General features: G+C 38.2%; 1 protein-coding gene across 10 annotated transcripts in view; it reads left to right on the top strand.

Moving 5' to 3' along the window:
- Positions 1-18375, top strand: part of IGSF11 (immunoglobulin superfamily member 11) — a 184579-nt gene that overhangs the window by 152653 nt on the left and 13551 nt on the right. For 8 of the 10 annotated variants that reach the window (XM_038582920.1, XM_038582916.1, XM_038582915.1 and 5 more), the window contains exons 2-4: positions 7050-7213; positions 8609-8816; positions 11879-12034. In XM_038582920.1, coding sequence (XP_038438848.1) covers positions 7050-7213; positions 8609-8816; positions 11879-12034 — 528 coding nt within the window. The remainder of the gene's footprint in view (positions 1-7049; positions 7214-8608; positions 8817-11878; positions 12035-18375) is intronic. The other 2 variants (XM_038582922.1, XM_038582918.1) reach the window with 1 other exon arrangement.

Below are 18375 nucleotides of genomic sequence, written 5' to 3'. Positions count from 1 at the left end.
ATTGATTAATGTAGATGACCAGTGCATAATAAAGCGATCTACATTGATCAGATTAACCAAATTTACATTAATCAAATTTACTCATTTAGTTTAGTACTGTGTTAGTGGCCAAAATATAATGTAATATCAACTAACACATTTTTCAGTTCAGATGGCAGTTTAAAAAAAATCATAATAACAATCATAATTGTAGATTATTTCATCTAATTAGAGTTTGGCTACAGTATGAAAAGTGATTTGTCTTAAAAATCACTACGATATTAAAGATCGATAGATACTCCATAGTTTCCTTGAGAAAATAAGGAGTGTAGAATTTTTATTTTTTGAAATTTATTTCAGTCTCATGGAACGACAGAACTCAATTTACATAGATTAAATGAATTTTATATTACATTTTTTTATATGTAAGAAATAGCACAAAATCGTAAAGGAAATCACATGAGCCAATTAGCATTTTGTGACTGCTGGTATTAGTATCTTGGGTAGCAGGGCAACATAGTCCTCCCAAAATACCATCAGATCCTTTGATACTTTGCTGGCTGTATTCCCAGAGGGGAGTACTCTGGGGTTTGGGCTGGTCCTGAAACATGAGTACATGCTCCATAGACATCAGTGAAACTCTGTTTTGAAATCTCAGTTGGATTGCTTGCTCCAGTCCTCCTCCTGAGCTCCAGGTGTTCTGCTCTGATGGATTTGTAGGGGATGTTTCATGTTCTCTGAGTCTGCAGATCACGGCAAAATGTCCTTTGTCAGTTCTCTTGGCTACTGTGTATTGTGGATGATTCCTCTTAAGACTTTGAAGGGTTCTCTGCTCCCAGTTTCTTTTCCTCTGAGGGGTAATTCTTGGTCTGAGAAAAGTATGAATTTCTTTCAGCTTTAAATCTTGGGAAAGAAAGAGTATAGACAACTGTTATTTATGATTTCAGCTCCTCAGAGGAAACAGGGCCATGTGCTTTATGTCTTTCTTATTTAATTGCTTAGCGTCATTCAGAATTCATGAGTTGACTTAATTTTTCTTGGGTAAAAATACTAAGAAAAGATCCAAGCCTGCAAAATGCTGCCAAACCAGCTTCTAAATTATGCATTTCTCATGTAAATATTGCAAATTGTAAGGTATTTTAAATGAATTTTTAATCTAATATTTAGCATTAAAGTTTAAATTCCTGCCTAGAATTTCAAACATGGAAACACACTCCTAAAGGAAAGGGTTTTTAGTTGTCTCTTTAATAAGATAGAAAAAAATTCATCATTTAAAATGTGAAAAATATCCATTTCCCTCCTTTTTACTCTTTCAAAGAAATTTTCATTCATACTCAGTTTAGTCAGTATGTTCAATAGGAATTCTGAGACACAGTCCCAAAGCAACTTTCGTCTTCCTGATCTCTTTAAATCCATTCAAGATGCAGTTCTTCTTTTCTTACAAGAAAACTTAAGCAGGTTACACAACTTTTCTGATCACTCTGAGTTTAGAAATAAAGCAAAACAAGAAAACTCTCAATTAAGAGACAGAAGTATATGTGGTTTCCAGAATGCCAGTGGTCCACCCTCTAGGATTCAGAGGTCTACCTCCAGCTTCCTTCTAGTGAGGTCTCATCCAACAACCCTCTAGGTGAGAATGGAAGGTGGCCCTGCACCAGCATTTTGTTTGTTCACATCTGACCCATTGGGAACTCTCAGATGTCCTTGGCTCTGGCATATTCCAGGATTGGAGGCCCTGTTGGGTGGGAAAGGGCTGGGGCTTAGAGCTCACCAAGCTCTAACAAGGAAGCCTCTTCAAAGTCTCTTTACAGTTGTTCACTCCTGACCTACTTATTCCCAGGGTCGCCCTGAAAGTTGGGTGGCCAGTTTTCAGCCATTTTCTTTGTGTGAATCCTTTAGGGTAGCTTGCTCTGGCATCTGATATCTTAACAGATGACATTGTAGGGTCTTGGGTGACTTTCTTTTAAAATTCTGTTCCATAGAGAATTCTGGTAGCTAAAGAACATAATAACCTTTTTATGTTAAAAGTTTCTATCTAAAAGAGGCTGAGAGGTGTGCATAGGTGGCTCAGTTTGTTAAGCATCTGCCTTGCTCAGGTCATGATTTTGGAGTCCTGGGATCGAGCCCCGCATCGGACTCCCTGCTCACCTGGGAATCTGCTTCTCTCTCTGCGCCTCGTCTGCTCATTCTTCACTCTCTCTTTCAGATAAATACAATCTTAAAAAAAAAAAAAAAAAAGACAGACTAGAAGAGATATATTTACAAGTAAATATATCTTTATATAAGTAAAGTATATATTTACAACTAAGTATATCTTTATCTTATCTTTATTGATAAGGAGGTATCCCTTCACTTTAATCTGAGTAGATGTGATAGTATTATCATTTATTTTCTGAGACATGATCTGTGGGAGAGTTTGACATAGTAGAAAACATACCGTATTGGCAGACGGAAGACACAGATCCTAAACTTAACACCTTTGGCAAGTCTGTCTCCCTGGACCTTACCGTATGTAGTCTTTCATGTGAAGACTGAAGGAATTGAATTAGATCAATTCAGTAACATGTATTTATTGAGTTCTTAATTATGTGCTCAAAGTGATGGAGTTCTCAGTGGACCTTCGAGTGTACTGGTGAAGATACGTCAAATAATGAAATGAAATGAATATGAAAACTAAGGAAAAGGTGGTGTCAAGTTTGGAGAGTGCTTGGAATGAAAGGAACATTGCTTTCTGAGACCCTGACTGGGCTGAGGGGTCAGGAAAGGCTGTGAAAAGGCTGTTATTTTGTGAAAAATAACACTTGAGCTGATAGGAAGGATGAGCAGGAGGCAAGAATTGGAGTGTGGATTAAATGTGTGTGTGCACGTGCGCAGACGTATGGGCACGTATATTTATAAATAGTGCTTACTGTGGGGCTTGGCATATGGTCACTGTTGCATGTAGTATGTGTTAATAGCAGAAGAAGCCGTGGTGGTCATTGGCTGTCAGCATCCGATACGGCCCTTAGCAGACCCTTTTGCTGATGTGATGTGATGTGATGTGAACTTTTAGCCCCACTTTACAGATGAAACAACTGAATCAGAGATGAAGTGACTTGTTTGGGGCCACACAGCTAAGAAGATGAATGTGCCAAATTGCAAACTCTAGAGCTCTCCACCTTTAAACCCACCCTTTTCTTATCTGGAATGTTTCTCCTGTAGCCATCTCAGTACCTGAGATTTCAGAGTTCATCTTCTAGGAAACATGAAGTAGAGAAGTCAGTGCTTGATAGCTTCCCCACCCCCCACCCCCCAGGGCTTGCTCTCCCTAGCAGACCTGCTCCCTCCCCTCAGCTCCCACCCTGTCCTACGAATTTATTCTTCCTTTACTTACTCCTGACCCACTCTAGTTGGTTTCCCCATCAACATCTTTCTCTCTCATTCTTAGTCTATATTGGCCATTTTTTTTCTTTTTAAAGTCTGTGTGTGTGAAAGATTGTGTGAGCTCAGCTTGAACTCAGTGAATGAGGGTGGAATGTCCACATTATCCTGTATGGTTAAAAGGGCACACAGTCCCTTCACTTCTTGGAGTATTATCTGGAGAATGTAGCTCGTTTGGCTTCTACACTATTGGCTTCTCCACTACACTAATGCCATCTCCAGCCGCATTTATTATAGACACTGTGACCAAGAGACTCCCCCTAAATAACCCTCTTCTGCCCTTAAGGTAGCTCTTTCCCTGCTTCATCGCCTGTTTCATAATAAACCCTCACTTAGTACTTGAGGTTCTTTCAGTTTTCCCTAATATGTTCCTTCTACACTGTTCCTGATGTTATCAACTGCTTTGTATCCCATCACAGATGGCTTTATGGTTTTATGAAACGTTTTATCCTGTAAATTTAACTCCTGAGAAATCATCAGACTCTATGTGAAGAACATGAGGTTCTATAGAAGGAAGGTGTTATGTAGATTGATTTTTTTTTTAACTAATTGTAATCATAACGGTATGTTACCGGGATACTTTTTTTTTTTGGAGAATTGAGATAATATCACTTCAAAGTAAAACAATTTGAGATACTGCCATGGGCTTAATGTAATTTTCATGATTAGAATAGCTTCTCTGTTGGATCTCCCTGGCCTATTTTAATCTCCTGTTAGTCCCATACTGTTCTGTAGTCCCAGGGGGACAGGCATTCTTTTTAGAAGAGATAACAGTTGATTTTCACTTCCCAGGATTTGGCTCCAATAAATCACTATTTTCTTTTTTGAATTTTAACAGTGTTATTGAGGTATAATTTACATTCCACAAAATTCACACGTTTAAAATTCAGTTATTTTTTTGGAAATTTATAGAGTTGTACAACCATCTAACCATCCAATTTTGGAAGTTTTCCATCTCCCTAGAAAGTTCCGTGGAACCTATTTGCATCAATCCGTCATCCCTCCTCTTTAGCCTCATGCAACCACTGATTTGCTTCTTGTCTTTATAGATTTGCCTTTTCTGGGCATTTCATATAAATAGAATCATACGGTATATAGTCTTTTGCGTCTGGCTTCTTCCGCTTAGCAGAATGGTTTTGAGAAGCTCATCTGTGTTGTATCAGTAGCTTGTGGTTTTTTATTTCTGAGTCATGTTTCATTGTATGGCTATACCATATTTTGTTTGTTCACTAACCAGTTGATGTGATAGATATTTGTATTATTTCTCTTTGGGGGTGTGATATCAGTAATGCTACCATGAACATTCATGATATATATGTTTTCACTGTACTTGGGTAGATTCCTAGAGGTGAAATTTCTGGGTCGTTATGTTATATTCTCACCAGCAATGAATGAGGATTCTAGTTTCTCTACATCCTTATAAAAAACCTGGTTTTGGGGGATTCCTGGGTGGCTCAGCGGTTGAGCGCCGTCTTTGGCTCAGGGCATTATCCTGGAGTCCCAGGATGGAGTCCCATGTCAGGCTCCCTGCAGGGAGCCTGCTTCTCCCTCTGCCTGTGTCTCTGCCTCTCTCTGTGTCTCTCATGAATAAATGAATAAAATCTTAAAAAAAAAAAAAAAAAAAGTTGGTTTTTTTGATGACAGCCATTCCAGTGACTGTGTAATGGTATCTCATTGTGGTTTTAATATGCAGTTTCCTAATGAATAATAATGTTGAGCATCTTTCCATGTGCATATTAGTTTTTTTGAAATATTTATTCACATATTCTACCCATTTTAATATTGGGTTGTATTTTCATTGTTGAATTGTAATAGTTCTCTATATATTCTATATGTGAATCCTTTATCAGGTGTGTGAATTACAGATATTTTTTCCTGGCCTATACCGTGGCTTTTTATTTTCCCAATTTAATCTTTTGAAGTATGTAAGGTTTAAAAATTTTAATGAAATCCAACTTTTTAACTGTTGTCTTGTATGATTTGTGGTTCTGGTGATATATCTGAGACCTCTTTGACTAACCCACAGTCACAATGATTTTCTCTTTTGTGTATTTCTAGAAGTTTTATAGCTTTAGCTGTTATATTTAGGTCTGTGACACATTTTGAGTTGATTTTTGTGTATACTGTGAGGTAAGTATCTGAATTAGTTTGTATATTAGTATCTAATTGTTCCAATGCCATTTATTGAAAAGATTATTTTCTCCCATTTAATTGCCTTGTACCTTTGTTGAAAAGCATTTTACTAAAAATATAAGGCTTATTTCAGAACTCTCAATCCTGAGCCATCCTTATGCTACTACCACACTATCTTGATTATGATAGCTCTGAAGCAAGTTTTGAAATCAGTGTGAATTCTCCAAATTTGTTCTTATTTTTCACTATTATTTTGGCTATTCTAGTTCTTTGCCTTTCTCTGTGTTTTAGAATTAGTTTGTCAATAGCTACAAAAAGCCTACTGGGAGTTTGATTGGGATGGCTCTGTAGATCAGTTTAGAGAGAATGGAATCTTCCAATCCATGAACGTTGTGTATTTGTCCATTTTTTATCTTACTTGATTTATTCCATTAGCATTTTATAATTTTTAATTTATAGATCTTACATGTATTTTGTTAGATTTACATGTAAACATTTAATTTTAAATGTTTGTATTTAATGATATTAAATATTGTAATGATATTGTAATGATGCTCTTGAAAAAATCGATTTCTCATCCCTCCTCACCATTGCAAGTTTTTTTTTAAGATTTTATTTTATTCATGAGAGAGAGAGAGAGAGAGAGGCAGAGACACAGGCAGAGTGAGAACCAGGCTCCAGGCAGGGAACCCGATGGAACTCGATCCTGGGTCTCCAGGGTCACACCTTGGGCTGAAGGCAGCCCTAAACTGCTGAGCCACCCGGGCTGCCTACCATTGCAAGTTTTGCTCAAACCCTATCAGTCATCTTTCTCCTATGTTGTATTTGAATCTGGCCAAATACCAACTACCAACTACTTACTTTCTTACAGAATAAAGTAAGAAGCTGCTCATATTTTTCATTTGTGGTTTCTTTCTTTCTTTCTTTCTTTCTTTCTTTCTTTTTTTTTTTTTTTTTTAAGATTTAATTTTTTATTCATGAGAAACATAGAGAAAGAAGCAGGCTCCATGCGGGGAGCCTGATGTGGGGCTCGATCCCAGGACTCCAGGATCAGGCCCTGAGGTGAAGGCAGACCCTCAACCACTGAGCCATCCAGGCATCAGTCCCATCATTTGTGGTTTCTAAGAGATAAAGAGACGAACAATTTTTATTATTTTGAGTCAACGATTGGTCAGTAGTTGTTCAGTAAGACTAAGACTGTCATATCAGTCTGCTTACATTCCTTTTTTTTTTTTTTTAAGATTTTATTTATTTATTCATGAGACACACACACAGAGAGAGAGAGGCAGAGACACAGGCAGAAGGAGAAGCAGGCTCCACACAGGGGCCCGATGTGGAACTCGATCCCGGGGCCTTCAGGATCATGCCCTGGGCTGAAGGTGGCGCTAAACCACTGAGCCACCTGGGCTGCCCAGTCTGCTTACATTCCTAATAATACAACATTCAAACCTTTTCTCTAGGGGTTTGGTCTGTCAGGAAGGGGTGAGCACACTACCTTCCTGTTCTTTCCCCTGCAGGTGTCGCAGCTTCCCTGGAAGTCTCCGAGAGCCCTGGAAGTATCCAGGTGGCCCGAGGCCACACGGCAGTCCTGCCCTGTACCTTCACTACCAACGCTGCCCTCATTAACCTCAATGTCATTTGGATGGTCATTCCTCTCTCCAATGCTAACCAGCCTGAGCAGGTACTTCTGTTCCTTTCCATGCTACCTCTCAAATGTTCATCTTTTCAGAAGAGGTGGGGAGGGAAGCATCCTAAGTACATATTTGATTTCTAGAATAAGGTGGCACTTTCAGTGAGCCTGTGCTGTTTTAAATCCTATTCCTGTGTTATTAGTCAACTATCAGAAGAGATTATCCTATTTTTAAGAGATTTCTTTTTTTTTTCAAACGGATGTCAAGAGAATCCTTCTGAGAGTATTACGTAGGAATATGGAATTTTATCAAAAGGCATTGCCGATAGGAAATATCAAGACAGGAAATGCAAAAGTATACTTTGACAGGAAGGGACTAACAGTGGCATACGTGGATGAGAGTATGTTTTAGAGACAGTGATAATGTTAAGGAAGTAACATTAAGTAGTAGTCTTTGATTTATTTGACTAATTTCACAAGTGTTTTAAAATAAACACAGCCAGGCATACTAGCCAGCCTCAGAGAGTCAAATAAATTAGGATATATGAAAATAGAAGCTACTACCCAATTACAGGTAAAAGATCCACAATTTTTATTATCCATTGCAGAAAATAATGCTCAGAAAATTAATGAATAGTAATCATGATTATACCTTTATTTCCAAAGATAATTTATTACTGTTACAAAGCTTTTCTGCTTCAGTAAGCCTATTACCACCTAAAAATATTTGATAAGTAAATTTCTGATATGAATTTGAATATGTATATTTAATAGAAGCTTGCTTTGTTTCTTCAAACCAAGGAATTTATTATAATTAGGCTGAGCCTTTGAGATCATTTTATTCAACTTTATCATTTTAGGAGGCAAAGAAAGACTTGACTGTATTCCCCAAACATTTACAGATAGAGCTGAAACAGAACCCAGTTTCTCATTCTCAGCCCACAAGGCTTTGTGTAACACCATTTTGCGTCCTCTCTCCTAAATAGTTGACTTTGATAATAGAAATTGACATAAGAGCAATCATGACCCGCAACTCTTCCCCCTCTTATGACATTCGTTTATATTCAGGCTATAACTATGATCTATCATTTTGTCACCTAGTAAGCATGAGAATGGCAGTGCTAATTTTTTAAAACTTTTTATTTTGAAATTATTTGAATAAAAATATGTATGGGCTGAGAGTAAGATTGCATTAAAGACATTTTCTATATTGTGATGGATTAGAAGTAAACAGTGTTATTCCAGTTTGGGGATATAAGAATTTAGAATCCCAGAATAGACCTACGCACTGGTGCTGAGGTAGGAACTTGGTGACAACTGTAAGAGGAGAAGTAAAGTTTTCCGATGTTTGGTGCCGTCTCCTATCTACCAGATAGTTATTGTTATGTACTGTGTGTCTAGACGGGGATGTAGTGGCCTATTTATTTATTTTGCTTTCTTTTTCAGGTCATTCTGTATCAGGGTGGACAGATGTTTGATGGTGCCCCCCGGTTCCATGGTAGGGTAGGATTTACAGGCACCATGCCAGCCACCAACGTCTCTATCTTCATTAATAACACTCAGCTTTCAGATACAGGCACCTACCAGTGTTTGGTCAACAACCTTCCAGATAGAGGGGGCAGAAACATTGGGGTCACCGGTCTCACAGTTTTAGGTGAGTGACAGGATGTATTCCTGACTCTGCTCTTGAACGTATTTATTTCTGCCCATCCTTACTTGCCCTCTAGGTCTGCTCGTGTCCTTTTCCTGTCTCCTTTCCTGTCTGCCCCGTGTGAGCTCTGCTTCTTTCTGCTTTTTTGCACACTACCTTCCCATCCCTTTCTCCACTTCTGGTGGCTGTCTAAAGCTGCTTAAATGATTTGTCCTGAAGGTGGCGAAAGGTGGTGTAAAATACCATCACAAGTGGCCTCTCACTTTTCTTCAGTGTTTACAGGATAGGGCTTAGCGTTGAGAACAAGTTAAATCAAGAATCATATATTTTTCATGCAAAGCAGAAGTTTCAGCACATAGGAGAAAAAAATATTATTTCATGTCTACATAACACCAAGTAGGCTCCCTACAGTTCTCAGCTTACACTTCATGTCCTGGTGTAATCGCAGTAATACCTCGTTCTCCTCTCAGAAGTCTAAGAGTGATAAGTTATATGGTCAATTTAGTCTTAATATTGAGACCCTACAGATTTAGGGCCTTTTTCATGGTGGCATAGGCAATGAACGATAAAGCTTAGATGAAAATGTAGGTCTCTTGTCTCAAACTGGTACTTCTTCCATTATACAGTGCAGTTAGACTGTCTCATACTAAATTAAGTCCATTCTAAACATGTTTTATTTCTCACTTCTGCTGTCTCGGAAATGAAACACTGGCCTCCTAAATGCAGACTTGTGGTAGAAGGGGCTAAATTCAGCTCATTTGAGGAGACCTAGAAGTGCTGAGAGGAGGCTGATGCTCTAGATTGTCCTCCATCCCCTTCACATCGCAAAATCTACTCCCTTGTTCCTTGGCAAATTCTTGCCCTTCCTTTTCCCTTCCATTTATGAGTTACTTGAGGATACCAGTCCTGGGGCTTTTTTTTTTTTTTTTTTTTTAATTTTCATTTATTTATGATAGTCACAGAGAGAGAGAGAGAGGCAGAGACACAGGCAGAGGGAGAAGCAGGCTCCATGCACCAGGAGCCTGATGTGGGATTCGATCCCGGGTCTCCAGGATCGCGCCCTGGGCCAAAGGCAGGCGCCAAACCGCTGCGCCACCCAGGGATCCCCCCATTCCTGGGGCTTTTTGCTGTTTTCCCTCTTTGCATGACAATATGCTATGGCCTTGGTGCCTTATTTTCCCAGTCTTCAAACAAAATAGGAAAACTAAGGACCAGGTTGGAGATTTCGATTCTAGAAATACTGTAATATGTTTAAAATTGTAGAATTTTTAGTTATATTAAAAGTATAGTTATATTGCATTATTAGTTATATTATTAATATGTAATTATTAATAATAAATAATATAATGATATATTATTAGTTATATTAAAATATAAAATAGAATCATATTTTTAAAACTAAATATAGAGATTTAAAAATACTTGAGTACTGAATACAGAGTACTCATGGAATTTCAGTGTTTTTCTTTTTTTTTTTTTCAGTCTTTTTCTGATGTTTATACCTCTAAGTTAGGTAAATGACTTCCCACATTATCTAAGTTTATTTTTTCAATTTTTAAAGAAAGAAAAAAAGCCTTAATTTATCATATAGATAATGCTACCTTCATAGATTTTGAGTTTTCTTCACAGCGTCATGGTGGCAGTGTTGAAGGCAGTAACTGATGAGATTGGTTTACCCCATCACAGCAATTAGGATTCTCTGAGATTTTTTTACCCTTTTGTTGTTCTTCTCCCATACCCGCTTTCTTTCCTGGTTCCTCGGTCTATTGCACTTATCTTTTATGCATTCACACATTCATTTTGGAAAAGTTGAACACATTTATTGAAAAGTCATTAGCGCATTACATCATTAGTTGGATTTAAACTTTACTGCCTACATCCCCCAACATGAGACTCCAAGCTGTGGACTTAGTTTATATTTTTATTTGCTTGCATTCTTACTACAAAGCACAACCTTCTTCCTTTAGTGTTCTTTTTCGGTAATTGTTTATTTCGTGTCCTTTGTGTCCTTATCTGCCTTAAAATCTCCACTGTATTACAACCCAAGTAGTAGACATGCTTGAACCTTACTCTGACTCCCCTGTAAAGCAGAATTTAGTTTAAAATAGGTCTGTTTGGTTTTTGTTTGCAAAGTAACAAAGAACCTTGGGAAGATGGTCTTATCTAGAGAGTAAGCTGGCAGGGTCAGTGGTTATTCTTCCTTGAAATATCTTTTCTAAAAGTAGCTTCTTCCAGTAATTAAAAAAAAAAAAGTTAAATTGTAAAATACACATAACATGAAACTTACCATCTTAGCCAGTTTTTAAGTGTACAGTTCTGTAGTGTTAAGTACATTCACATTGTTGTGCAGCCAACCTCCAGAACTCTCTTCAACTTGCAAAACTAAAACCCTGTGCTCATGAAGCAACATTTCCTTCTGCTCGCCATCGGTAACCACTTTTCTATTTTCTGTTTCAATGGATTTGAAAACTCTTAGGTGCCTCATATAAGTGGGATCATTCTTTGTCTTTTTATGACTGCCTTATTTCACTTGGCCTAATGTTCTCAGGGTTCATCCATGCTATAGCATGGGTCAGAATTCCCTTCCTTTTCAAGGCTGCATAATATCTCATAGTATGTATATACCACGTTTTGTTTATCCATTCATCCATCCATGGACACTTGAGCTGTTTCCGTCCTTTAGCTACTGTGAATAATGCTGTGTAAATGGGTGTTCTCACTAATGTCTCGAAAGGCAGTCTGTGGGCATGAAGGACCTTAAGCATTCTTTAGAGGAAGGAGAGCGAAACCAAGACCATAAGAGTCCTTGAAAATATCAAGAAAGGGCCCCTTTTACGTGTTTGCCTCCTGGCAGCTGAAGTGGTGGGTCCCCACATCTGTGCCCAAGTGAGTAGTACTTATGAGTAGTACCGGACGAGCCACTGGCCCCACTCATGAGGCGGTCTTCTGGTATGTGGTCTAGAAACTATTACCTGAGGCTCCAGTGCACTGAATGTTGATGTCTCCTTCATCATCAGTTGGCTTACAGTAAATGCATCCTTTATTCCTTACTCTTCCTATTGTAGTTCCCCCTTCTGCCCCACACTGCCAAATCCAAGGATCCCAGGATATCGGCAGCGATGTCATCCTGCTTTGTAGCTCAGAGGAAGGCATCCCTCGGCCAACTTACCTTTGGGAGAAGTTAGACAATACCCTCAAACTACCTCCAACAGCCACTCAGGGTATGTACAGTGTTGCTTTACCCATTTAATCAGTTACCGTGCAGAATTCAAATTCTGAGCCTCATTAAGTAATTAACTTTGATAGATTTTGAAAAATAACACACTGTATTTGTAACAGCTGAAAATTTATCTGGATCATTTTGCGTTTTCAATTTTTAAAAGAATTAAACATTTTCTTTCTCCTGTGCTGCCTTTATGAATCCCACCCAGTGGTAACTATAAATGGAAATTCCATTCCATTACAGGGAAGATTTAAAATAGCTACATGGTAGCTTCTTTGTAAAGTTAACTGTAAGATAATTCTTGAAGTTTATAATTGAGAATTCACTTCCTTCTTGAGGCACAACTGCCTATTTTAGTATGAGAACCATAAGCATGATCGTGAGAGGGTCAGTCATCCAGTTTTCTGCTTCAAGTCTAATTAGAGGATGAAGATGAGAAAAAGAATAGGAAAACGCCTCCAATCATGGGAGAACCAGGAGTTGATCACCCCAGACAGGTAAAGATGGAAGAGACATGAGTATCGTCGATAACTTTCTATATGTTAGGCATGCTAAAGAACCAGGCCCACCAGCCCTTTAAGAACCTGTAAATTTCCTGTGAGAACCCCAACAGTAATATTAATGGACCTTCCCATCATTTTTTAATTTACTCAGCCCCAAATTCATTATTTAAAAAAAAACTTCTCAGTGACAGGGGCATAATAACTTCTGGCTTACTCTGATAATGATTACTGCAATACCATCGTTTCCTACTGATTGCAAAATTGCTAAAAGTTTCAGCCACACTGTGAGGTAAATAGCTTTTTTTTGTGGACTAATTTGTTAATCTCACTATTTACATGTAAATGGCATGTTTAATCTAGCTCTTGTGTTGAAATCCTGAAAACCATATTTAAATTCCTAAATCAATCAATCAATCAATCAATTCCAGATTTTCCAGTAAGTATTTCAGTAACAGTTTACCTCTCTGGGCCTGTGTGGCTTTTTTTTTTTTTTCAACAGGGGATTAAGTAATCATTTCCAAGGTTCTCTGCATCAGCACTAAAATTCTATGATTTATGTTAAAAATTTTTCTGTGAAATATTGGGCTGAGTTTGAAATTACAAGTGTATGCTTAAAAGTGCTTCTTTGTATGTAAGTTGAGAAATATCTGTAGAAAGAGCCTACTGCACCTTCTTTGTCTCTGAGTAGATATATCAGTCGAGGTTTTTGATATCTTCTTTGCAACGTAAATATTTTTTGGTACTTTAGGTATGAAAGTTGAACTTGAGTGCTCAAGATGAAAATGTTTGCCGTTTGTCATTCAAACTCTGGATTCTTTATCAGAATTACTTTGAATAACTTCATTTATCATAACAATGCATGTTAAGTGAGTCAGAGTTTTTATTTAAATTTACATCTTGGTACTGATATTAATAAAATAGATCTCAAAATAGCATATAATCCCAAAATAACATAGATTCTGAAAACACTTTACTAATATGTTTGCTGCTGTTTAAACTCAAGATGCATTCTCTGAGAAAATAATGTTTGACACCAGGGAAGGGTACTTCAGAAGTCACATTAGTGACAGGGGCATAATCTTTGGGGATTAGAATTGTCTTTGTGTGTTGGGGCTAGCTTGAAGGAGCTCCTTCTGGCCAAATCTGGGACAGTGTGAAAATTAAAATAAAGCTACCATCTATTGAATAAAATGAAAGTCCCTGAATCCTTGCTTATATGCATAAATAAATGGAGAGAAGGAAAAGCATTTTCTTATGGTAGAGTGCCAACTAATGTTTGTAGAAGGAATAATGGAGTTTGAAAATCACCATTGGTGTCTAAATAGTGGGCAAAGTTTGATGAGGAACAAGACATTTACATAGTTCCAAAGTGTGCCCCCACATATTTCTTATTAATTACTAAGAAAGAAAGAACTTTAAAATGGGGAGACCTGTCAATACTGCCTTAACTGAGTGATCAAAGCAAACATTACCAATACTGTTACAAACATATCCTGTGTAGGGATCCCTGGGTGGCTCAGCAGGTTAGCACCTGCCTTCAGCCCAGGGTGTGATCCTGGAGACCCAGGATCGAGTCCCACGTTGGGCTCCCTGCAGGGAGTCTGCTTCTCCCTCTGCCTGTGTCTCTGCCTCTCCCTCTCTCTCTCTCTCTCTCTCTCTCTCTCATGAATCAATAAATAAAATCTTAAAAAAAAAAAGATATCCTGTGTCTACCAATAGATATATGCCTTGAGGAGGACACAGCATCATTTCTGTGGTATTCTTGTCAAAAACACAAAATCTGAATCCAGTCATGAGGAAACATCAAACAGAGGTGAAGACAAAACTGTTCCAAATTGAAAGAGACTAAGGAGTTAAAATACAGTGCAGAATCCTGGATTAGATTCTATACAGGGAAAGAAAAAGCCATAAAGGACATTCCTGGTACAGTTGGTGGAATCCGAGTATAAACTGTATGTGGATCAGATGATACTATTGTGTTGATGTTAAATTTCTTCACTTTGAAACTTATACTGTGATCATGTAAAGAATGTCTTTGTTCTTAGGAAATATGAAGTATTGAGTTTGGCCCGTGCTTCTAAGGTCTGTACAACTGGTCCAGGTTTCGTTTAGTGTCTGGGCCTGTGGTCACAGTTGCCAGCCCCTCCCTCAGTGGTTCTTAACTGGGACAATTTCATTTGGCAATATTTGGAGACATTTTTGTTATCACAGCTGATATAGGAGGGTGCTACCAGCAGCTAGTGGGTAGAGGCTAGGGATGCCACCACAATAAAGAATTATCTGGCCCATGGGGCACCTGGGTGGCTCAGTTGGTTGAGCGTCTAACTCTTGATTTCAGCTCAGGTCATGATCTCATGGGTTGTGAGATCAAGCCCCACTTCAGGTTCTATGCTCAGCGAAGAGTCTACTTGTCCCGCTTTGTCCCTCGCCCTCTGCTCCTCCTCCCACTTCACTTGCTCACTCTCAAAATAGATAAAATCTTAAAAAAATAAAATAAAAAAGAATTATCTGGCCCAAACTGCCAATGAATGAATTACATTAATATATTTTCTAATGTTAAATATTCTTGCATTTCTGGAATAAAATCTATCAGTTGTGATTATTTTTTAATAGATTTCTCCATTTGGTATGCTAACATTTTAATAGAGTTTTTCCTTTTGTGATCATAAGTGAGAATGGCCTATGATTTTTTTTTTTTGTCCTGTCTTTGCCCTGCCTGGTTCAATTTTGGTATCAGATTTTATAAGGGTTTCATAAATGAGTTAGGCAATTTTCCCTCTTTTTTCTATACTCTGAAATAGTATGAATAAGATGGAGATTATTTGATAATTCTATAAATTTGCCTATAAAAGCTTTGCCTCGCTGCTATGTTTTGTTGGTAGATTTTTGACTACTGATTGTTTTTTTAATGATATAAGTTTACTTAGATTTCTGTATCTTCTCTATTTTTCTAGAAAACATCATTTTGTCTGAGTTTATACATATTGACATCAAGTTGTTCATAGCATTCTCTATATGATATCAGGAGAATGTATTTAAGAGTGCAGGTTCTGGAGTCTGAGGACATGATGTAAAATCCTGGCTCCAGGGATGACTGGTTATGTGACCTTGTGCCTTAGTTTTCTTACATGTAAAATGGACACAATAGCAATAATAGCCTCACAGAGGTGGAATAAAATTAAGTGAAAACATACATAAAACTTTTAGAATAGCATCTAGCATGAATAGTAAGCACTTAATAAATACTAATGTTTGTATTATCATTATTATTGTATTAGTATTATTATTCTCATATATGTTAAAACTCTATTATATTCCCTTTTTCATAATTAATCCTGTTATTTATGCTTTTTCATCTTTATTTTTTGGATCAATCTTGTTAAACGAGCTTTCGAATTTACCTGTTCTTTTGTATACTGATATACATTTCAATTATTCATTTATCCATTCAACAGATATATCTTAGGTATCTACTAAGTTCCAGACACTGTTCTAGGTGTTGGAGACACAGTGAGAACAGAGTAGAAATGCTTCCCTCCAGAGAACTTATTTTCTAGTGGGTGGAGATTGAATATAACAAATCAGTAAATTGCAATTTATTATCAGGTGATATGTACCTTAATTTAAAAGTGCTTTATTTCTAAAGCATGCTAACCATCATCTGAGCTTTCAGTGAGTTAGAGTCATTTTGCTGGTGGAAGGTCTTGGCTCCATCTTGATGGCTGCTGACTGGGTGGTGGTTGATGAGGGTTGGTGTGGCTGTAGCAGTTTCTTACAGTAAGACAATAATGCAGGGAGCCACATGGATCCATCCTTCCTTTCATGAATGATTTCTGTGTAGCATGCGATGCTCTTTGATAGCATTTTACCCACCGTAGAACTTCCTTCAAAATTGGAGTCTGTCCTCTCAAACCCTGATGCTGTTTTATCATGTAAGTTTATGTCCTATTCTGAATCCTTTGTCATGTTTCAGCAACCTTCACAGCATCCTCACTAGGAGTAGATGTTATCTCAAGAAACCACTTTTTTTTTGCTGATCCATAGGAAGCAGCTACTCATCCACTAGAAGTTCTATCATGAGATTGTAGCACTTCAGTCACACATTCAGTCTCCAATTCTAGTTCTCTTGCTGTTTCCCCCACATCTGCACTTACTTGCTCCACGGGGGTCTTGAACCCTTCAAAGTCATCCATGAAGGTTGGACTCAGCTTCTTCTAAACTCCGGATAAGTTGCTGTTTTGTCCTCTTTTCCTATGAATCATGAATGTTTTTAGTGGCATCTGGAATGATGATTCCCTTCCGGATTCAGATCCATTAGAGGAGTCACTAGCTGTGGCAGTAGTAGCCTTATGAAATGTGTTTCTTAAATAATAAGACTTGGAAATCAGAGTTACCCTTAATCCCCCTGGCAGAATGGATGTTGTGTTAACAGGCATAGAAACAACGTTAATCATGTTGTCTATCAGAGCTCTTGGATGACCACTGTCCATAGGGAGTGATCTTTTGAAAGGAATCTTTTTTTTCTGAGCAATAGGTCTTAACAGTGGGCTTAAAATATTCAGTAAAACATGTTGTAAACAGATGTGCTGTCATCTAGGCTTTGTTGTTCCCTTTATTTTTTAAAAATATTTTATTTATTTATTCATGAGAGACACACACAGAGAGAGAGGCAGAGACACAGGCAGAGGGAAGCAGGCTCCATGCTAGGAGCCCGATGCGGGACTCGATCCTGGGTCTCCAGGATCACACCCTGGGCTGCAGGCGGCGCTAAACCGCTGCGCCACCGGGGCTGCCCTGTTGTTCCCTTTATACAGGCATGGTAGATTTTATCATAATTCCAAAGGGTCCTAGGATTTTTAAAATGGTAAATGAGCATTGGCTTCAGCTTAAAGACACTAGTTGCATTAGTCCCTAACCAAAGAGTCGGTCTGTCCTTTGAAGCTTTGAAGCCAGTCATTGACTTCTTCACTCCAGTTATGAAAGTGCTAGATGGCATCTACTTCCAGCAGAAGGCTATTTTGACTACATTGAAAACCTGTTGTTTAAGTGTAGCTACGTTTATCTGAGCTAGATCTTCTGGATAACTTGGTGCAACCTCTCCATCAGCGCCTGCTGCTTCCCCTTGCAGTTTTATGTTACAGAGGTGGCTTCTTCCCTTAAACCTCATGAACCAACCTCTGCTAGCTTCCAACTTTTCTTCTGCAGCTTCCTCACCTCTCTCAGCCTTCCTAGAATTGAAGAGAGTTAAAGCCCTGCTCTGGATTAAGCTTTGGCTTAAGGGAATGTTGTTGCTGGTTTGATCTGTCCAGACCACTGAAACTTTCTCATTATCAGCAATAAGGCTGTTGCGCTTTCTTGTCACTCATGTGTTCACTGGAGTAGCACTTATAATTTCCCTCAAGAGTTTCTCTTTGTCTTCACAACTTGGCCAACTGTTTGGTGGAAGAGGCCTAACTTTTGACCTATCTTGTCTTTCAACATGGCCTTCCTCACTAAGCTTAATCATTTCTAGCATTTAATTGAGTAGAGTGTGTCTTCAAATGAATGAATGAATGAATGAATGAATGTCATTGTAGGGTTATTAATTAGCGTGTCTCAGGGAAGAGGGAGACCTGGGGTGGGGGAGAGAGATGGGAATGGCCAGTCACTGGAGCAGTCAACACACACACATTTGTCCACTAAGTTTGCTGTCTTATATTGGTGCATTTCATGGCACCTTCAAACAATTAAAATAGTAACATCAAAGATCACCATAACCAATATTATAATAATGAAAAAGTTTGAAATATTGTGAGATTACCACAAGGTGACACAGAGACCCAAAGTGAGCAGATGC

The sequence above is a fragment of the Canis lupus genome, chromosome 33 (genome assembly GCF_011100685.1).
Source record: "Canis lupus familiaris isolate Mischka breed German Shepherd chromosome 33, alternate assembly UU_Cfam_GSD_1.0, whole genome shotgun sequence".
Taxonomy (NCBI): domain Eukaryota; kingdom Metazoa; phylum Chordata; class Mammalia; order Carnivora; family Canidae; genus Canis; species Canis lupus.
Note: the sequence above shows the minus strand (reverse complement) of the source record. Positions and strands in the feature narration are given on the sequence as shown.